We start from the raw sequence: 20834 nt of genomic DNA, 5'->3' as shown, positions 1-20834 counted from the left end.
GAGCACAGCAACTGACACAGAACTCCACAAATGGCTGAATGGGCAGAAATTAGATCTTATCAACCAGTGACAAGAACAGAATGTAATCTTGTAGAACAGAGTACCTATATTGCTAAAGAGTTTAAAATTGCATTATTGGGGAAAAAAACTTGGCATGGAACGCCCCTTACTTTATTCATATGCAAATTTAATCTAACAATAGTTCCGAAGAGGAAGGGAAGAATTTTTTTTTTGCATACATTGCCAATATGCTTGGAAAAATACAGATCTGCCCCTTGGATATAAACTTCCACATCATGAAAAGCTTCAGCTGCCCACTTCCATACTTTAAGCCTCTATTAAAAAAAGAACAAGACTTTTTTTTCTCTACACAATCCTATTTTTGGATGATGCAGTCACATCATACAACAGGTAGCATCTTAGAAGGGACATTTCATCCTATGCGGGAGAGAAAGAGAAATGCTCTTCTAAGACAGTACCTACCTTCCTGCAGCTTTTGCAAGTACATATACGAAGCTGCCTTATATCATGTCAGACCACTAGTCCCAGCTGGCAGTGACTTTCTAGGATCTCAGAAGCAGAAAGGTCTCTCAATACTCATTAACTTGAGCTGCTGTTTTAACTGGAGATGCCAAGGACTAAACCTATCACTTTCTGCATGTCCAGCATGTTTTCCACTAAGCCTTAATACATACATTAAAGAATAACTTGCATTACAAATGCATTATCAAAAGGGTTTAAACGAGTGATAAATTAACAGTGCACTCCTTCACAGAGTTACTTCCTTCTGAAGCCTTGAAAATCAACAGGTTTAGAAGGGTGTAACTCTGGTGAGGATTGCACTGCAAGCTCACCATCCCCGTGGTGGGCAGAATGAAGAAGGCCCGTAAAGTTATTCCATTTGGATTGTCACCAGTGGACTCTTGAAGGAGAAGAATTGTGGACCGGGAGAGTGGAGGTATTTTTCTATCATAATCTTCCCCTTTTCTTCATTACATCTTTTCTATCCATTTCCCTGCTGGGGTACTGGAGACATCCCAACTCCAAGAACTAAGGTAATGACAGACTTTGAAATGCTGCAACTTCAAGAATTACTAACCTATCTTACTTTTAATACCGTTTAGGCTCAGTATAGAGTTAGGGTTAGAGAGGGCTGTGTGTTTTCATTATGTCTTTATATCCTTGCTCAGCTTCACCATATGTAGTCTTTTTAATAGTTCATTAAGCTTGCTTATATTTTGAATACCCAAAGCCTGATCTCTGTCCCCACACCACGCCTATTCGATCCCACTTTCGAAAAAGTGGTAAAAGGGAGGGGCACAGGTTGAGCTTGCCACCTCTAAACCACAAAAGTGTAACTCTAATCCTGTATCTCTATGGTACTTTGCCCTGGTTTTTTGTGGCGGCATTCGGTGTCTGACCAGCATACAGCACAAGAGCCCCTTTCATGTGCAATCCCTCTGATAATGACCAAAAAAATTTCAGTAGATTTCAAGGCCTTTTTTTTTTTTTTTTTAAGAAAAGACTTATCGGACATGCCTGCTAAGACATTTCTGTTCTCATAAACTACATCCCGTTGTAGCCTACCCTTGTTGGTGATGTAATAACCACAGCAGAGAACCCACAGAGGAGAGTTTCTTCCTCATGTCTGCTGTCTTCCCATGACGCTGCTGTTACAGTGGAAAGATCTACTGTGGGAGGACTGTAACTTGTGACAGAGTGACAACTTGCAAAAGAGACTGAGGCTTAGCCTGTGGGTTCTCAATATGGTTACAGGAGGAAGCCACTGCAGATGGGAGACCTTCTGAGGTGGGGGATCTACTCTCCTCATTTGGTCCACAGAGCTGTAATGAACCTTTACTTGTTCCGCTTGAATGAGTCCAAGGATTCATTTTGGCCCCCGGAGATGTGCACGATACAACAATCTTGCTGAAACTATGGGGTCATGGGTGTGGTAAATTCCTCTACAGGAGACCTCTTGAGCTCAAGGGAGGAAGAAAGGCAGGACATGAATTCACAGCAAATACTCCAGTATCCAGTTTCCAATAACAGTCAGCAAGATTAATATATCTTTTATTTATTAAATGGTATATACCGATTTTCAGCAGGTCTATACAAGCCCATTTACAGCATAATAAAAGCAACTATCAAGCTCACACTGCCCACCCACAGCTCCAAGTGGCAGCTGGGGCAAATAAAAAATAACTCACCAGTGTCACAATCTTGCTGGTGTCACTTCCAGTGAAACCCTGGAAGCTAAAACACAGTTTTAGAGGTACCACTGTTGCTTCTGGGTTTCCCCCAGAAATTATTGCAACAGAAGCCTTACTAGGGCAATAGAACCTCTTAGAGAAGGGGTGTCAAAAATAAGACCCACGGGCCAGATCCGGCTCCTTGAGATCTCTTATCCGGCCCATGAGCCACACACACCCCCACTCTCAATCTGGGCTGGCAAGGCATGGCCCGGCCCAACCAAGTGACATTTACGTCATATCCAGCCCTCGTAACAATTGAGTTCAACACCCCTGACTTAGAGTGTCTGTGATCTTGGACCACTGGGGGTTTACATCAGAATGACCCATTCATTTCCATTCCACATGGAACTACCATGACAGAGTTAATCCCTTTTGGATAAAGGACAATACGGTTTGGGCCAGACCACCTCTTTGTCGTGGAAGTTCAGAACCACCACCAGATGCTTGGTGGAGGTGGGACTATATTTCATTACTCTCTGATTGGTATCAATAACCTCTGACATCAGAGATGGAGCTTTGTGTGGCATTGGCTACATCCGCTCATCACTCTTAAAAAAAGAGGCTGGCTTAGGTCCGATTCCATCGACCATAAATTTCTGGACTTTTGGTATTTGCCGTTGTCTCCAGTCTCCAGCGTGGGTCCACGGGAGGTTGGGTATGGGTTATGGACTCCTCCAACCTCTTGTTACTGCAGGAAACTCTGCACATGCTCTGAGGAACCTGATACAGCCTAGGTAATGTATGTTTAGCTGAGTTAGTTCAACTTACTTACAGCCCCCCTCTCTCCTGCAGTTTTGATCTGAATTGGGTCAGTGTGCATCTGGGAAATATTTTCTAAGTATTAAACTCCCAGATCACATCTGTGAAACAAAGACATGGGTGGTACAGGGATTTTGTAATGTGTGAACTGAGCTCTAAAAAGCTTTAGGCCTCAATTCACTACAACATCAGTTTACAAAAGCCTGACACAGAATAGAAATGGTCTCATCTAGACACAAAAAGAGGCAAGAGATTATACTACTTGAGCTTCTTGAGCGAGGGCCTTTAGTAACACTGGAGTTATCGCTGACAAGGCCCTGTTCGTGCTAGGAACCAGAAAAGATGGTACCCCCACACAGATCATAAAACACATGCAAGATTGTGGCAAAAGGCAATCCCTGCTGAAGGCTTTACAGAGACAGTGCGGTGTAGTGGTTAGTGAAGGACTACTATATGAGAGACCCAGGTTCAAACTCCACTCTGCCATAGAAGAGTTTTGGGTGACCTTGGCACAGCCATACCATCTCAACCTAATCTACCTCAAGAGGTTGATGTAAGCTGCTTTGGGTCCCCGTTGGAGAGAAAGGTGGGATATAAATGAAGTAAATAATTAAATAAATTACAGGTCAAAACACCTTTAGACACTGAGAATAGCTGGCCTGGGAATCTAGGAGCACCTGCAAGCGATTTTAATGTTCTTTATATCCTGCCTTTCTCCCCACTGGGGACCCAAAGAAGTTTACATCATTCTCCTCTCCTCCATTTTATCCTGATAACAATCTGTGAAGTAGATTAGGCTGAGAGTGTGTGATTGGCCCAAGGTCACCCAGGATCACATCAAACCAGTATTTGAACAGATCATAGTATTTGAACCTAAACCATGGCTTGAGCTTTCAAATGGGACAATCAAACCATGGTTTCAAGCTGCTTGGGCATCAGTTTAAGATGTTAATAAGCTGGAGCGTGTCCAGAGGAGGGAAACGAAGATGGTGAGGGGTGTGGAGACCAAGCCCTATGAGGAAAGGTTGAAGGAGCTGGGTATGTTTAAAAGGTCAAGAACAAAATAAATAAACATCCAAGGCCAAAGGTTATACAATCTAAACATTATGTAAGTACAAAATATGTATATAGTTCTCTCAGGATAAAATCTAATACCACATATAACACATATAGGGCCCTGCAAAAGCCTACCAAACTGACATGCTCAAATAACACAATAAGTTATAAAATCACACCATTAGACTCTGATCATACAAGTTTCGGCCATACAGCCTTCTTCAGTGGTCTAAGAAATCAACATTCCAGACTCAAAGATATACGTAGATATATAAAACATATTTATGACTATGTGTGTGTTGTTTTTGCAAGATAACAATTAAAATACATAACTGCAAAACCTCTTCCTCTGTGTTAGGCTTCCATCCTCAAGGAAAACTAATCCTCGTGTGTGTTACCCTCTTGGGGATGTAATATTGCAACTATATATACAATTATCAATATCTCATAGTCAAGAAGTAGTCATAAAGTCTGGAGTAGTAATCAAGAAATAAGGTCCTTATTTTGTGCTCACTACCACATTCCTTTGGGGTTCCCACAGTCACAAAGACAGCTAGTGATCGCTAGAGAACTAAACATCCCCAAACCAGAGCAATTTTATCTGTAACTCTACCATCGCCTAGCTGTCCTGTTCACTTGAATCTTACTACTAATCTGACCACAACAAAGAACAGTTAAGGACAGAGGAACTGGGCCTGCACAACGTAACAAGGAAATGTGTCACCATATCTATGAGTAAGTAGCAGAGGACCAGTTGCATGACTACTTCGTATGTGGGTGGCAAGTTGTGGCACCACACCTCTATCCCACATGGGTGACAGTGTCCATCATATGGCAAGTATGACCTTTTAGTGCAAGCAACGTAGAAGGAAAGCAGCTCTCCATCCATTCTGCCATGTCTTTTGTCCATTGTGACTCACTGCAGTCTCAGGCGGCTTGCACACTGAAGTTACTGAGAAATATGAAACGCTACATCACTATGTTCCAGTCCTACCTCAAGGATAGGATTCAGAGCGTGGTGCTGGGGGACTGCTGTTCTGCCCCTTGGCCTATGGAGTTCCCCAAGGTTTCATCTTGTTCCCTGTTCTTTTCAACATCTATGTAAAGTTGCTGGGAGCAGTCATCTAGAGATTTGGGCTGAGTTGCCACCAATATGCAATGATACTTATGTCTATCCCGGGCTACCAGCAGGTCTCAGGGAGATTGTGGAAACTGAACCAAGTGCCTAGAGGTAGTTTTGGAATGGATGAGGGCTAACAAGCTGAAACTTAATCCCCACAAGACAGAGTTGCAACTCTGGTGGGGAGAAGATCTGACCCAAAAAATGGGCCATCCATTGTTCTGGATGGGGTTGTAATCCCCCTAAAAGAGCAGGGTTGTAGCTTGTGGGTGCTGCTGAACCCAGGCCTCATGTTGGATAAACAGGTGGCAATGGTGGCTGGTGAGCCAGCTGCGGCCCTTCCTGGGTGGGAAGGATCTTGCCACTGTGGTGTATGCCCTGGTAACATCTAGATTAGATTACTGCAGAGTGAGGTGAACACATGAAGCTGCCTTATACTGAATCAGACCCTTGGTCCATCAAAGTCAGTATTGTCTACTCAGACCAGCAGCGGCTCTCCTGGGCCTCAGGCAGGGGTCATTCACATCACCTACTTGCCTAGTCCCTTTAACTGGAGATGCCGGGGACTGAACCTGGGACCTCCTGCATGCCAAGCAGATGCTCTACCACTGAGCTATGGCCCTTCTATGTGAGTGTGCCCCTGAAGACTGCCCAGAACCTACAGTCGGTACATAATGCTGTGGCCAGAGTGATGACTGGAATGGGTTGTCGGAAACATATCACTACAGTCCTGTTCCATCTACATGGACTTCCAATTTGCTTCCAGCCTCAATTCAAAATGCTGGTGTTGACCATTAAAGCCCTGTAGTAGTTGACTTGGGAAGGCAATGGCAAACCACCCCGTAAACATAGTTTGCCTAGTAAACGTTGGGATGTGACATCACCCCATGGGTCAGTAATGACCTTGTGCTTGCACAGGGGACTACCTTTACCTTTACTTCCTGGGACCGACAATGCTGCCAACCTCCAGGTGGGGCCTGGAGATCTCCTGCTATTACAAGTAATCTCCAGACAAAAGAGATCAGTTCCCCTGGAGAAAATGACATCTCTGGAGGGTGGACTCTATGGCATTGTACCCTGCTAAGGTCCCTCCACTTCCCAAACCCCACCCTCAAAATCTCCAGGTATTTCCAACTCAGAGCTGGCGACCCTACAACATACCTTAAGGACTGCCTTCTCCCATATGAACCTACCCGTTCAGTCCAGTCATCTTTGGAAGCCCTGCTTTGTGCCTGCCCCACCATCTAAGGCTAGATGGGTGGCAACCCAAGAAAAGGCTTTCCTGGCTTTGGCAACAAAATTTTGGCATGCCTTCCCCAGGCAGATATGTCTGTCTCCCTCTATCGGTATCTTCCACCAGTGAGTAAAGACTTTTTTGTTTTGTTTGGCATACCTTCAATACTGGTTATTGGCCCTCCTCTCTGGTTCTGGAGTTGTATGATTATGTTATTATTGAATTGGTTTATTGATTAATTGATTGAATTGATTTTAAATCCATGTTGATTGGCTGAATTCAATGAGGCCTTTGCTACAACTTCTCCTTTGAGCGTTTAAGATACTGGAATGATATCTGGCATACAGGTTGAGGATAACAATCTATGTTTCAGCCGTTGATTCACACCTGAAAAGCACATTAACAATCTAAGTCCATATGGAGACTCAGATTGTAAAGATGCTTTTCAGGTTCACATGAAGGCTGAATAGCAGCTTGATCCCAATACCTCTTTTCAAGGCTAAGAAGAAAAATGCAAAAATATACTGGTTGGGTCAAAGCTACGATAAACACAGCAGGCTTCACAGACAAAATGTTTTCTCCTTCTCTCTGCAGGTCCTGGAGTCCCTTGAAAACCCACTTCTAAGGGCTGGGTAACCCAACAGGGGATGTGATGAAGTGGGAAGGGGCAGAAAGAGTTCACACAAGACTGGACGGGCAATTTCTGCCAAGCCCCCTTCCTATTACAGCCACCAAAAGTGCAAGTTGCAGTGTTCCCGAGGGTCCCCCAACTCTCAAAAGGAGCTTTGCCAGGGACTGCAGAAAGAGAAGCAGCCAAGATCCCTTCCATGAGCTCTGCTCACAGTAGTATCTCCCCAACCCACTGCCATTCAGTATCTAAAGCAAGGCTCCACAAGCATTGCATTTTGTCTGTTCTTGTGTGTGTGTGTGTGTGTGTGTGTGTGTGTGTGTGTGTGTGTGTGTAAAGTGCCATCAAGTCCCAGATGACTTATGGTGACCCCTTACGGGGTTTTCAACGCAAGAGACTAGCAGAGGTGGTTTGCCAGTGCCTTCCTCTGCACTGCAACCCTGGTAGTCCTTGGTGGTCTCCCATCCAAATACTAAGCAGGGCTGACCCTGCTTAGCTTCCGAGACCGGGCAATACCATGCTGCCTTCCCTCCCTTTTGTCTGTTCTTAGTAACTGCAAAATAACTCATTGCACAATACTATTCCTGCACTGTACCATCTCATTAGGATAGTTACCTTTTGCTGTCCTAATACACCATTGCAACAGTGCTCTTTGCATGGCTGGTGCACACACACAAGAACCAACACCCAGGCCTGCCACCACAAGCAGCTCAGGAATACTAATTCAGCAGCAGAGCAAGCACACGTAGTCACTCTGCTCCTCCACATGGCTCAGTACACTCTAACCAAGTCAGGACTTCAAAAATGCAATTGCAGCAGGACATGTTACCATCATCTGGACTGCCTTGGGGGCCTTAAAGAGTAGTATACTAAAGCATAAGTAAAATCTTAAGTCTTTCAATGCATCTTTGATGCTACTTACCCCCGAAGGGATTGATGTTATTTGCGATTCGTGAGATGATGGATTCTTTGAGCTCTCTTTTCTTCACGCATTGGATACCCAGGTTCTGAAAGCTGGAATACAAACAGGTAACCGTCAGCAATTTCAGACCACCATCGGCAGCACACCTCTGGTGCTAAAGCGAATTATTGTGAAAATTCCAGTGGCAACACATTCCTTGCAGGAGGGTTTCACTGTGAATGACCACAAATCTCATAATATTCAACAAGTTCATAAAGGGGCCACCGTGTTGGCATGCATGTATATTGCACCCTGAAAAAGTGCAAAATGGGGGGAGGGTGAGGTGCAAGAGCAGGAAGACTGCTAAGGAGACATATAAATTTAAAACCGTGCAATACAGGAGGACTTGAAATGAGACAAGACAGCTGGCATATCTGCACTACAAATTAATATCAGTTTTCATTCCACTTTAATTGTCACAGCTACCTCCAAAGAATCCTGGGAATTCTAGTTTGGTAATGGTGCTCAGAACTGTGCTAAGAGGTATATAACTATGGCACCAGGAGAGGGGAAACAGAAAGACCAGCATGTAGTTTATCCCTTGGTAACTGCCCAGTGGATACCCAAGGCTTTTTACACCAAGGAAATACCCCAACTCCTGCTTTGGAATGGTAGCACACAACTAGGAACTTTAAAAAATGTCTTTTGGAAAGGCAGGTCACACCACTGGGATACCTGCGTAATCAGTAGGGGAGCCATGCCAACTCTTTATCCTTTACCAGTCTTATGACCATACGAATCCACCTTATACCACCTAGGCCCACTTCTTCATTTAGCTTAGTACTGTCTTACTGTCTACTCTACCTGGCACTTGCTGTCCAGTCAGAGAGTCAAGAAAAGTTTCCTCAAACACTTGTTATCTGGGATCCTTTAACTGGACATATCAGGGATTGAACCATGGGGACCCTTTTCAGGGAAAGCATGCGCTTGCAGCTGATTGGGTCCTAGGCTACCACCTAGGGTTCAAAGGTGACAGGAAGAAGAGCCAGAGTCTTTCAACATGGCCATGCTTAAAAGGAAACCTCTCCACTGTTGAGTGACCTTACTGTCCTGCTGCTCTTTTAAGCACACATGCAAAAGAGAAGCTGGAGGCAAGAGCCCTTGAGCTCTATGCATGTGCACTAGCATCAGATCCTTCAATAAAGGAGCATAAAGGAGAGGCAGCTGTACAGGTGCTCATGATCCATAAGCCACCAGATAGTCCTTACCCGTGTGTGTGTGTGTGTGTTAAGTGCCGTCAAGTCGCTTCCGACTCATGGCGACCCTATGAATGAAAGTCCTCCAAATGTCCTATCTTTGACAGCCCTGCTCAGATCCTGCAAATTGAAGGTCGTGGCTTCCTTTATTGAGTCAATCCATCTCTTGTTGGGTCTTCCTCTTTTCCTGCTGCCCTCAACTTACCCATAGGTTGCTCTAATGGTGGGGGACCGAATATGCCTCTCAACTAGCATGTGAGGCTGTGTAAGGGAAGGCATTTTTTTCCAAGTATTTCGATCCCAGCTCATAAAAGGATTTAAAGGTAAGCCTCAGCATCTTGAACAATCAGAAAAGAAGCTGTTTCTAGATACCAAATCTTCATAGGAAGACGGAAGGCATTTGGCAATATGCATTTAACCTCCACCTCTGGCTTGATTCCAGTGCCAGAAGGATTGGTTATGGTTCATTAGAATGTTATGGGAGACATTACAGACAGTATGCAGACTGTGTTTATAGCTATCACAAGTGACCTATACTATGAACACAGTGAGGTGCTGCCTGTGGAAAGTTTTGTAGTTTTAAACGGCAACAAGGTTAAAGGAGACTCACCGATCAAAACCAGCGTGTTCACGTTATATAGAGGCTGCTAAGAGGGGGTGAACTAGGGGTCTGGATCACCCTGGGAGCTTGACAAAATGCTACCAGGGTAATAGCAGAATATTGACTTATCTAGCTAGTACATTGGCCATTTGATTATGGCCTCTCCAGATTGCAAAGACCTTGGTTCTAGTCCCGTATGAATGAATGCTTCATAAACCTGAGTGGAGTACAGAGAAGCCTTGAGCATTTGCATGTTTATTTCTGTACAGAAAAAAACACTGTTGTACACAAGAGCAGGGTGAGTCAACTTATCTCTTGAATTGTATACTTCTTTTTTTTAAGTACCCCTGTGACCCAGTGATGCAGCTGAAACTTGTGTGTGTGTGTGTGTTAAGTGCTGTCAAATCACTTCCGACTTATGGAGACTGCATAAATTAATGACCTCCAAAATGTCCTATTGGTAATAGCCTTGTTTAGGTCTTGCAGACTGATGGCCATGGCTCCCTTGATTGAGTCAAACCATTGCATGTTGGGTCTTCCTCTTTTCCTGCTGCCTTCAACTTTTCCTAGAATTACTGTTTTTTCCAGTGACTCGTCTTCTCAGAATATGACCAAAGTATGATAACCCCCGTTTAGACATTTTAGCTTCTAGGGAGAGTTCATGCTTGAGAATGCATGCTCAAGATGTCTTAAAAGTTAAGACATAATGGGCTAGACTAGAATATACTCACAAGAACATTTGTGTTTATCAACATTAGACCACAATCAAGAATTCTCTACAAGAAGCCCAGCAACTGCTAGGTGGTCCATGAGAAACTGGCCAGCCGTCCAGCAGCAGCATGTGGGCTGCCTTTGAGAGAAACTGTGGCTCAATGAAGCACACACTTGCTTTGCATACAGAAGACCACAAGTATGAAGCCTGCTGGGAAACACCTTTCACTACCTGAGAGACCCCAGAGAATCAGAGCCACAGTAGACAGAACTGAGTCAGATGAACCAGTGCTCTGGATTCAGTAGAAAGGCAGCTACACATCTTCTGTCCACACAGACCGCCCGCCCGCCCCACAAATCATACTCTGTAGCTTCTGCCAAGGAGGAAGAAAAGACTGCTTTATCTCAGCAGTTTTGGTATTCAACTGCCTTGATCACATCACAGAAGGAACAACCAGTTTCAAGCAGAGGAAATCTACTCTTTTCTCACTACGGGGTAAGATTCCACAGTTCTTCCTGTGACTCATGAACAGATGGGGTTGCCCCTGCTTGGTCTTGTAAAGTACCTGGAAGTTAAGACGCCTTATTCAACAACTGATTTGTGTTGGAAGGCCAGCAAAAACACGCAGACAAGCCTTAAGACCAAAGCAAAGGCCTCCATGGCCCAGGTCTGTCATTGGTTTAATAAGAGGGTGAGGGCGCATGGCAGCTTTAACAGCTTGTGCCAAACAGGGATCTATTTTGCACCATGCAGATCTCAAGAAGTGTCGCCATAGGGCAAGCACGGCTGCGTCTGCACCAGTGAAGCACGCCTGCCTCCAACACGAACACTCACCTTCCTTTGCCTTCATGTGGGGGCAAAGGGAAAAGTACAAAGAGTGTCCTTCTGAATTAGTATCTGAACCTTGAGGGAGGGAGGGAGATGTAATGAAAAGCAGCAGGGAGCAGAAGGATTAAGCATCCCGCCCCCTCCACTCCCAAAGAAGCTTTTCCTTAGAACAAAAGTGGTCACGAAGTTTTGTAATGTACTTGTGTGTAACATCTAATTCTGCTCTCAGAAGATACCAACAAGGCCAAGAGGGTCACAGTACTGTCTTACTCACAAATAGGATTCAAATGACGAGATCTATAGTTTAAATAATAACGACGGTTCTCCTGAGCAACAATTGGTTGGGGATTTTAAACAGACTTTGAGCCCAGTAGCACCTAAAGTCTAACAAGAGCTTTGAGGTGTAAGCGTAAAAATTTCTTTTTAATTATTTATTAAATCTGAAAGCATTTTGCTCAAAGAGCACACAACCTAAATATTACAAAGAAAGTGCTACACAGTTTACAAACACAACAATACCTAGGAAGCATGAAACTTTAGTTCTGATGCACTGCAAAAGGTGAAGGAGGGGGAAGAAGAGAGGTAACACAGAATGCTAACTGTCTGGAACAGCTTGAAATCATAAGGAGCTGGCCAAGACAGATGACCATTAATAGTTTTTAGGAGAGAATTAAAATACTGTTTGCACCATTCAAAATTAGCTAATATGAAGTTCCCATCTGGTCACCTTAAACAAAATTCAGCTTAACAGCTGTACCCAACAGCTCTTCCATCAAGGAGTTCAGGGCATCTGAATTGTTCTTCCCTATTTCTGTTTTGCCCTTTGAGGGTGGACTCATCAGGACCACACCTGGCAGCAACTACCTAGTGACTAGCTACCCTGTGCCTTCCCTCACCCACCCAGGCCTGGCTCCTCCCTAGCGTTCAAAAGCAGCCACACCATGAATGTCAAAGTGGTTAGAGTTTCAAATCAGGATTTGGGAGATGAAGGCTCAAGTTTGTACTCTACAATGAAGGCTCGCTGGGTGACCTTGGGCTAATCACATACTCTCAGCCTAACGTACATCTCAGAGTTGTTATGAGGATAAAGTGGAGAAGATAATGACGTAAGGTGCTTCGGGTCCCCATTGTGGAAGAAGGCAGCGTATAAATGAAGTAAGTAAATAATAAATACAGCTGACAATGGGTGACTCTGGGTGGGAAGAAGGGAAGGAAGCAGGAAAAAGGGATAACCTACGGAGGCTTTCAGGGAAGGAAAAAAGGAAATAGCACGGGAAGGGAAATAAAATGCCTCCCATAAGTCCTTGTGGTTTCTTCACTTATTTGTTTATAATTTGACATGGAATTATAAGTCTTATGGAGCAAACTATGCAAATAACTTTTTATCCATTTTGCATTAGCATATACATAATTCATTGTTTATGCAGTTTTCTTTTTTCTAAAGATTAGCAAAATTTATTCCCAAACAAGCTTTTGTAAATCAAGGCTCACATTATCAGATGCATGAACTGTCCATCCACAGCAGTTGTTTATACTTAAGTATAAATAACTCCTATGACTGTACACTTCAATGCACTTGACGAAGTGAGCTCTGATTCCCCAAAGCTTATTCAGGAGTAAACTTCATTAGTCTTTAAGGTGCCACTGGACTTCTGTAATTATCCATTTAGGAGTAATCACTGTGAATTCAGGCCCCCCAAAATCAATTAAAATGGTGAAGATGTGTCAGATTGGTTTGTGCAAGTTTCAAAAAAGAACACTGTTGATTTATGTCCTGATCTGGTAGTCAAGAGAAATACTTCCACACAGTTTTCTGCTCTCATCAGATTCTGGATAGAAGCAGCAACATCTGCCTGCTTTGCATACAATGGATGGTATCGGGTCACAAGGCAGCTTCAGGGGGACTCCCCCCACCTACCACCAGCAACTTGATTCTTTCCCACATGGAAAACCCATGACATCATCACCACCCTAGGGACAGCGCAAAATAGGAAGTTGAATGCCAAACGGCAGCAAAGTGCAATATCAAAATCAGGAAAATAAATGCAAACCAGGCTTCTTGTACTAACTGAGCTCTTCTGTCTCCAAGCAGCTTCTTGACTGTCTCATAATGCCTGGCATTATTGCAGAAGAAAAACCTCACTCCGTTCAAGAGTTATATGTCTCAGAATTACTAGTCAAGATTTGAACCAGAGCAACAGAGAATCTAGCGACAGCTCATAAGACTAACAAATGTAGAGCGGTATAAGCTAGCGCTTCATTAGAGAAACAAAGTGTTGTCCTCAAATTTGTGCTTAAAAAGTGAATCACTGGTAGTGCTCCACTTATCAAAATAAACAAACACCCAGAAAATAGTGCAACATTAATTCTAATGGCTTGAAACTATCTGCATAGAAATAGATTCATCTGTTTGAAATCAGCTGCTGTGACTGGTAATTTTAACATATTACAATGAGGGTTTAATATACCTTTTATATAATCAGGTTTCCATTAGCGGCAGGAGATGTTGCTGAGTCATTAAACCACAAGCTTAAGATATTGTACAGAGAAGAGAGATTGTGCCTATTCCACTCCTACTTGGCAGAACCCACTGACAGGGTTGGATCTAGGGTTGCCAGGTCCCCCTGGCCAGTGGCGGGGGATGGGGGGGTAGGGGTGCCAGATCCAGGTTGAGAAATTCCTGGAGATTTGGGGATGGAAGCTGGGAAGGACCTCAGTGGAGTTCAATGCCAAAGAGTCCACATTCCAAAGCATCCATTTTCTCCTGGGGAACTGATCTCTGTAGTCTGGAGATGAGTTGTAATTCCAGGATATCCCCAGGTCCCATCTGGAGGCTGGCATCTCTAGCTGAATCCCTGCCACTAAGGTGGATCATATGACTCTCTTCCACTGTGGATTTTTTTTTCCAAAACAGAAAGATTTCCTTCAACACACACACTTTCCTCCATTAAAAAAACAAATTCTCCCTTGCAGGGGCTGCTAACTCTGGATTGGAAAATTCCTGGAGGTTTGGGGGTGGAACCTGGGGAAGGCACAGTTTGGGGAGGAGAGGAACCTCAGCAGGGTATAATGCCATACAGTCCACTCTCCAAAGCAATCATTTTCTCCAAGGGAACTGATCTTGGTCGTCCAGAGAATAACTGTAATTCCAGGAGACCCCCCCGGGCCCTACCTGGAGGTTGGCAACTGTAAAGAAGACTAAGCAGAAGAGAGTCATAGGTGCCAACCCACAGAGATCTGAAGTATCTTACAGTTTATAGCCATACTGCTTATCTGCTCTGTTCTGAAATTAACACAGAGACTCACACAAACCCTCTAGAGGCTTGACAAGACAAATAGTGCAAAAGGGGAGCTTAAAGAACATCACCTGGTTGGAAAATACTGAAAACCTGCCCACGAATTGAGCTCTGAACTCATCGGTTCTGTCCCTCCCGGACTATTCTCTCCCTTGCTTACCCACAACTGCCTCTTCCTCTGGAGGGGAAAAGTTACCAAAGCACTCTACAGCTGAGGGCCCACGAAGAGGTGGCAGCATTTCCATCTTGGGCCCCGCCACTTAGGGCTCTGTCCACACGGGAGACAGTACAGGGCAAGCGAGGGAACAATCAGGCAAAGAGGGGCAAAATAAAGCACTTAGACAAGAGTTCAATCACAGGATAGCTAAAGTCGGCAAGGTATGTCCTCAACAGGTTTGGGGACTGTAGCCTAAGGTCTGTTTCTAGATTACATCTCTCTTCAACCAACTTTTTTTTTATATATTAGTTGGTTTTATCTCCCCTCTTTTCTCTACCTTAAGTAGTCTCAAAGAAGCTTGAAGTCACCTTCCCTTCCTCTCCCCACACCAGGCACCTTGTGAGGTAGGTGGGGCTGAGAGAGTTCTGAGAAGACTGTGACTAGCCCAAGGTCACCCAGCTGGCTTCAGGTGGAGGAGTTGGGCATCGAACCCCGTTCTCCAGGTTAGAGTCCTGCCACTCTTAGCCACTGCACCATGCTGTTTCCAATTACTTACCTTAAGACTCTGCGGTCTGGCCCAAATTCAGCTTCGTAGTAGCCATTTTCGCAGTCTTTTCCAACCAGCCGGTGGGGATGCGGCCTGTAGGGCTCATTCTTGGTGACCAATGTTACTCTAATTTTAATTTTTCCAAAGTAGTTAAAAATCTATTAAAGAAAGAGAGAGAATGAAGTTATTAGTATTATTCACAATCATCCTTCATTTTAAAAATAAATTGCATCATTAAGCAACTCACCATGGAGCTGAAATACATATTAATTGATCAGGACTCTATAGAACAATCTCCCTTGATGGCTGTTCGCACAGGTGGATCCTGGGCATTTTTTTTAAGAGACTCATATAGAAGGGACCTTTTTTAAAGGTACAGTTTCTTCCCCTGCATCCCACTAACAACATTCAAAAGAAAGACATCCACTGAGTGGTCTGAGAGCACCATGAACACCTTTCATACCAAAAAAGGAAAATAAACTAAAATGAAAATAAAAAACCCAAAATCAGCCCACTGAAATCAACGGGGCTATACCACCAAAAAAGGTGGTGTAGCCATGCCACTTGGAGAAGAGGCATTCTTGGGGCAGAAGGAGTTCGGAAGCTGCCTAAAGGTAGCTCCGCCCCCAGGAACGCCCTGGGAACATCTCCCAGGATGCCAGCATGGGGGACATGCGCTGCTGGAACACTACCAAGAGGCAGCGCTGGCACCCCCACACTGCTGCGTCGCGTGCCAGTGATGATGCCACCCGTGACAGCATAAGCGCCCCTTATCCCGGGTTAAATGGGCACTTGCGCCACCATGGGGTTACGCCGGCTCCTAAGGATCTTCGCCTCCCCCTTTAGGATTGCAGCCATACAGTCCACCTTCCAAAGTGGCCATTTTCTCCAGGTGAACTGACTTCTGTCGCCTGGAGATCCAGCCACCACCTGGAGGTTGGCAACCCTACATATGAGCAAGTTCTATATCACCTTTCAAAGCAGCATAGCAGTCAAAAGTGGGAGAAGTGAGATAGCATGCTTGGGAAACAGCCCCACCCATTCATTGAGGGTCTGAATGGGGCTTATCCTCACAACCCTGTGAGGTGCACTAGGCTAAGAGAAAGTAACTGGCTCTAGATCAACCCAGTGAGATTCATGGCTGAGGGAATTTGAACCCAGGCTTCCTAGGTCCTTGTTGGATACTCTAATCACCATACTGCACTCAACTCCCAACAGTTTCAATGAAACTTTAGCAAGCAGTGACTAATACTATTACAACTACTACTCAGGGTTTGTAGAGTGCTTTTTAAAGTGAGCTTCACCCAATATATTTTGTAATTCTGACAACAGCTCTTTCCGGTATGCTAGCATTAACATAATAAAAAGGGAGCTGAGGCTAGGAGTGACTTCCTCAAAACCATCTTTTTGAGTTTGTGGCAGAGATGAAATTTGAACTGAGGGCTTGTTGGTGGGCTGTTGACCTGCAAGGCCACCAATGGCCAGGAACAAACTGAGTGGAACCTTGTAGTGTTTACAGACCTGCTGGGGCCATTCTTTAAAAAACCAGCCAGTGGTGATTGCTAGCCAATTATGAGCACCAGCATTGCTGCAGGTTAGGTCATCTTTCTCCTGGGCTAGTTTAACTTCCACATCTGCCCCAGACTTAGTTGTAAGTACCTTCGGTTGGACAGTGATAGGCTGGTAAAGTAACAGCTGTTATAAATCCTTACCAATTATCACACATGCCCCTGTGTCAGATTCAAGTGATCAAAAATGAGGTAAGAAGGACAGCTTTAAAAAACATCAGTGTAAACTTTTAATAAATCCAATTAAAGTTTTAATTTAAAGATTAAAACACACAAAGACCCCAATTAATTGGCAGAACTAAGATTACAGGGCACACTACCATGCAGTCCATACAGACACACCAATTCCCTAGTCCCCTATGCCTGGGGTCCCCAACCTTGTTGAGACAGTGGGCACTTTTGGAATTTTAAGAACTGAGAGTGGGCACCACAACAAAGTGGCTGCCATGGAAGCTGTGGCCAGTCATAAACGTTAGGAGGTGGCAAGCCAAGCCTCCTCCTATGATGGAGGCAGCTGTTTCTGAATGGGTGATCCCAGAAGACACAAATGTGATGCCTCTTGTATTCTTCTGAAGCACCTCCTGCTTCACTGAGATGCAGGAAAACCAGGACTAGCCTTTTGCTTTGTGGGAAAGATGCTTTGGGAAGATACAAGTGGGCCCCAGAAAACCCACTGGCAGGGCACCAGAAAAATCAGTGGGGCACTGGCTCCATCCCTAAGAGAGGGCCAGTGTGGTGTAATTGTTAAGAGCGGTGGTTTGGAGTAGTGGGCTCTGATCTGGAGAACCGGGTTTGATTCCCCATTCCTCCACATGAGCGGCAGAGGCTAATCTAGTGAACTGGATTTGTTTCCCCACTCCTACACATGAAGCCAGCTGGGTGACCTTCAGCTAGTCACACTCTCTCAGCCCCACCTGGCATATAAAAACAAACTCTTCTTCTTCTAAGTAGCTAGATTCTGGCTCCTTGTCCTACCACCTGGCATAGCCCAAGTAGCCAGAATCTTTGAAATCAAAAGCTGAGAACCTACCTGTTCTGTCCTACAGCTTTTTGTCCACTAATGAAGTTTTCTGAAGTATGTTATAGCTTCCAATTTAGAAGAAGAAGAGTTGGTTTGTTATATGTTGACTTTCTCTACTACTTAAGGGAGACTCAAATCGGCTTACAATCACCTTCCCTTCCCCTCCCCACAACAGACACCCTATGAGGTAGGTGAGGCTGAGAGAATGTGACTTGCCCAAAGTCACCCAGCTGGCTTCGTGTGTAGGAGTGGGGAAGCAAATCCAGTTCACCAGATTAGTCTCCACTACTCATGTGGTTCTCCAGATGAGACTCCACCGCTCCAAACCACTACACCACACTGTAGTTATAGTTAAAATTCACTGTTGTAATGGAAGTCTATTTTTAATTCATGGTGAAATTCAGTCTGCAGGATATTCATCGGTGATGCAATGACATGCCAAAAGAGCTATGGGTGGGGGGTTATCTGGCAACCCTAACATTAGGGCAAACTAGGAGACTGAATTTATCCCCCCTCAAGCTTCCCAGTACATTTTGTTTGGAGAAAGAGACCAGATACCTGCTTATTTGCTCCTGGGTGGCAGTCTTAGGCACATTTACCCATGCATAAGATCCACTGAACAGAGGGTTACTTACTTTCAAGTAAGTGTGCATAACATTGGGCTGCCTTTAATCCCTCTTTCCTTTACCTGTTGAGCAAAAAATCACTGATAAAGACCTTTTTTTTTAAAGCCACAGTGGAATATAGGGATACCTGTATAGCTGGGAAAGTCCGATTGATATCCGTGCTGTGCTCGCCTGGAATGCTGCCAGCTGATCGCCCTTCACACTGGTAACGGAAACGCATGCCTCTCTGTCTAGGCTGCTCGCATATCTCAATGTATGGCTCATGACCACCTTTAATGTGAAGAGGGGAAAAAACAAAGTTAAAAAGCTACAACTCAGCTTATCCCAAGTGTTCAACATGGGCTTCCGGTTTGTTACCAAGCTCAAATCTGAAGCACCCTTGTTGACTTTCAACTGGTTTTTAGGGCCCTGATCCAGGTTCTACTACCACCTGAATTATGGAGCTCAGGCTCTTGAATTCCTCGCCTCAAGAACTCTATATCCCTGCCAAGGTGAGGATGTAGTTAGTTCAATGTGCTTTAATGCGACGTAGCAACATGCCTGGTTTTGCTGCTGTAGTTCTATCAATTTAATGTTAACGAACTGCTGTTTTTACACTTTGGGTTTTCTCTGGTCATTGACATTTAATTGCTATTGTTAATGGCCTTGAAGGTTCCAATATGGAAAGGAGGGAAGCATAGGGTTGCCAGCTCCTGGTTGGGAAATTCCTGGAGATTTTGAGAATGGAATCTAGGGACAGCGGGGTTTGGATCCTCATCAGGGCAGAATGCCATAGAGTCCACCTTCCAAAGCAACTATTTTCTCCAGGGGAACTGATCTCTGTAGCCTGGAGATATTGTAATTCCAGGAGATCTCCAGCCACCACCCGGAGGCTGGCAACCTTAGGGAAGAGAATTTTTTGAGAAATATACAAATAGTTTTGACTAAGCAAAATGACTCCATGTCCCTTGGAAGATCCACAGACAGGAAAAAATAACATTTAAAAGAGGAAGCAAAAAAGGGGGGCAGGAAAAAGAGAAATTTAAAATATTCTGGAATGAATGGTCATTTGTAAACAACTAATAGCACAATGTCACAAATCAACAGCAAAGAAAACAGTAGTGGTTAACCAAGTTTGTAATTAAATGAAAATATCACATCAATTAGAGTGAGTCATAATAACAGTCAGAATATCCCCAATCTCATTCAGATTATTTGGTAGCAAGATTGTTGTGGGGAGAGGAAGGCAAGGCAATTATAAGCCGCTTTGAGGCTCCTTAAAGGTAGAGAAAAGTGGGGTATAAAAACCAACTCTTCTTGTTCCATCCCTCCCATCAGCCTTCCCTTTCCAGGCCTTATATAAATCTCACTCCACCATTGTTCACTTTTACCTAGCACATAAAGCACACGGGCTCTTTGCCCTTGCAGCTTCCGGGTACTACAAGTCTCCCTCTGGTTCCTCATTCTCACCACTAGCACTACCTGTTCTACTTCCTTCCTGGTCTTTCTGCAATTGACCTCAGCTTGCCTCTGATCCATAATTTTACTTAGCACCACAGGCAGACAACTCAGTCACACTACTTCAGTGGAAAAGGATGTGAAGACCAAGGTCTCTTCTACCAAGAGGTCCTGATCCTGCATGTAAGGATGGGGAAAATACTAGACACATCCAGTAGGCTCTTTAACTGAGTGAATGCTTGGCTGGTGAAAGATGGAGGGGAATCTATAAGCTAGAAGAATAGAAAAAGACCAGATACCTAATCTGTTCTTCTGGTAAACAATGAAAACCTCTGTTGGCCATGAGGGCTATCATTCTAGGCCTTGGCATCTTTATGGTAAAAATCCTCCATAATTTGCACTGGAAGTCAGAGCAGGAAATCAGCTCAATTTTAGACCAGAAGTGCCAACGAGGACTGTAATGAATTGTGACTCTAATACTTTCCTGCTATAGCTATGGTGTCAACTGAGAGAATGCCCAAGAATCTCCCAGCAATTTCATAAGGGGCTCCAAATCACACATTCACTGGGCACACTCACTCCAAGGCACACACTGACCTTTTCTGACTTTGATCTGGAGAACCGGGTTTGATTCCCCACTCCTACACCCGAAGCCAGCTGGGTGACCTTAGGCAAGTCACTCTCTCTCAGCCCCACCTACCTCACAGGGTGTCTATTGTGGGGAAGGGAAGGTGATGGTAATCTGGTTTGAGTCTCCCTTAAGTGGTAGAGAAAGTCGGCATATAAAAACCAACTCTTCTTCTTCTCTTCAAGTCAGATACAGTGCCGCCTG

The 20834-nt window shown here is 44.4% G+C and overlaps 1 protein-coding gene across 1 annotated transcript in view; it reads right to left on the bottom strand.

Moving 5' to 3' along the window:
- REL (REL proto-oncogene, NF-kB subunit) overlaps nt 1–18788 on the bottom strand; it is a 39532-nt gene extending 20744 nt beyond the window's left edge. Inside the window, exons 1-3 of the mRNA XM_056853401.1 lie at nt 18693–18788; nt 15360–15508; nt 7975–8066 (exon numbers count right to left, since the gene is read on the bottom strand). Of these exons, the coding sequence (XP_056709379.1) occupies nt 7975–8066; nt 15360–15508; nt 18693–18785 (334 nt within the window). The 5' untranslated portion in view covers nt 18786–18788. The remainder of the gene's footprint in view (nt 1–7974; nt 8067–15359; nt 15509–18692) is intronic.
- Between the last annotated feature and the right edge of the window lie 2046 nt (nt 18789–20834).

The sequence above is a fragment of the Euleptes europaea genome, chromosome 7, assembly GCF_029931775.1.
Source record: "Euleptes europaea isolate rEulEur1 chromosome 7, rEulEur1.hap1, whole genome shotgun sequence".
Lineage (NCBI taxonomy): Eukaryota > Metazoa > Chordata > Lepidosauria > Squamata > Sphaerodactylidae > Euleptes > Euleptes europaea.
This window is presented reverse-complemented; position numbering and strand designations above follow the sequence as displayed.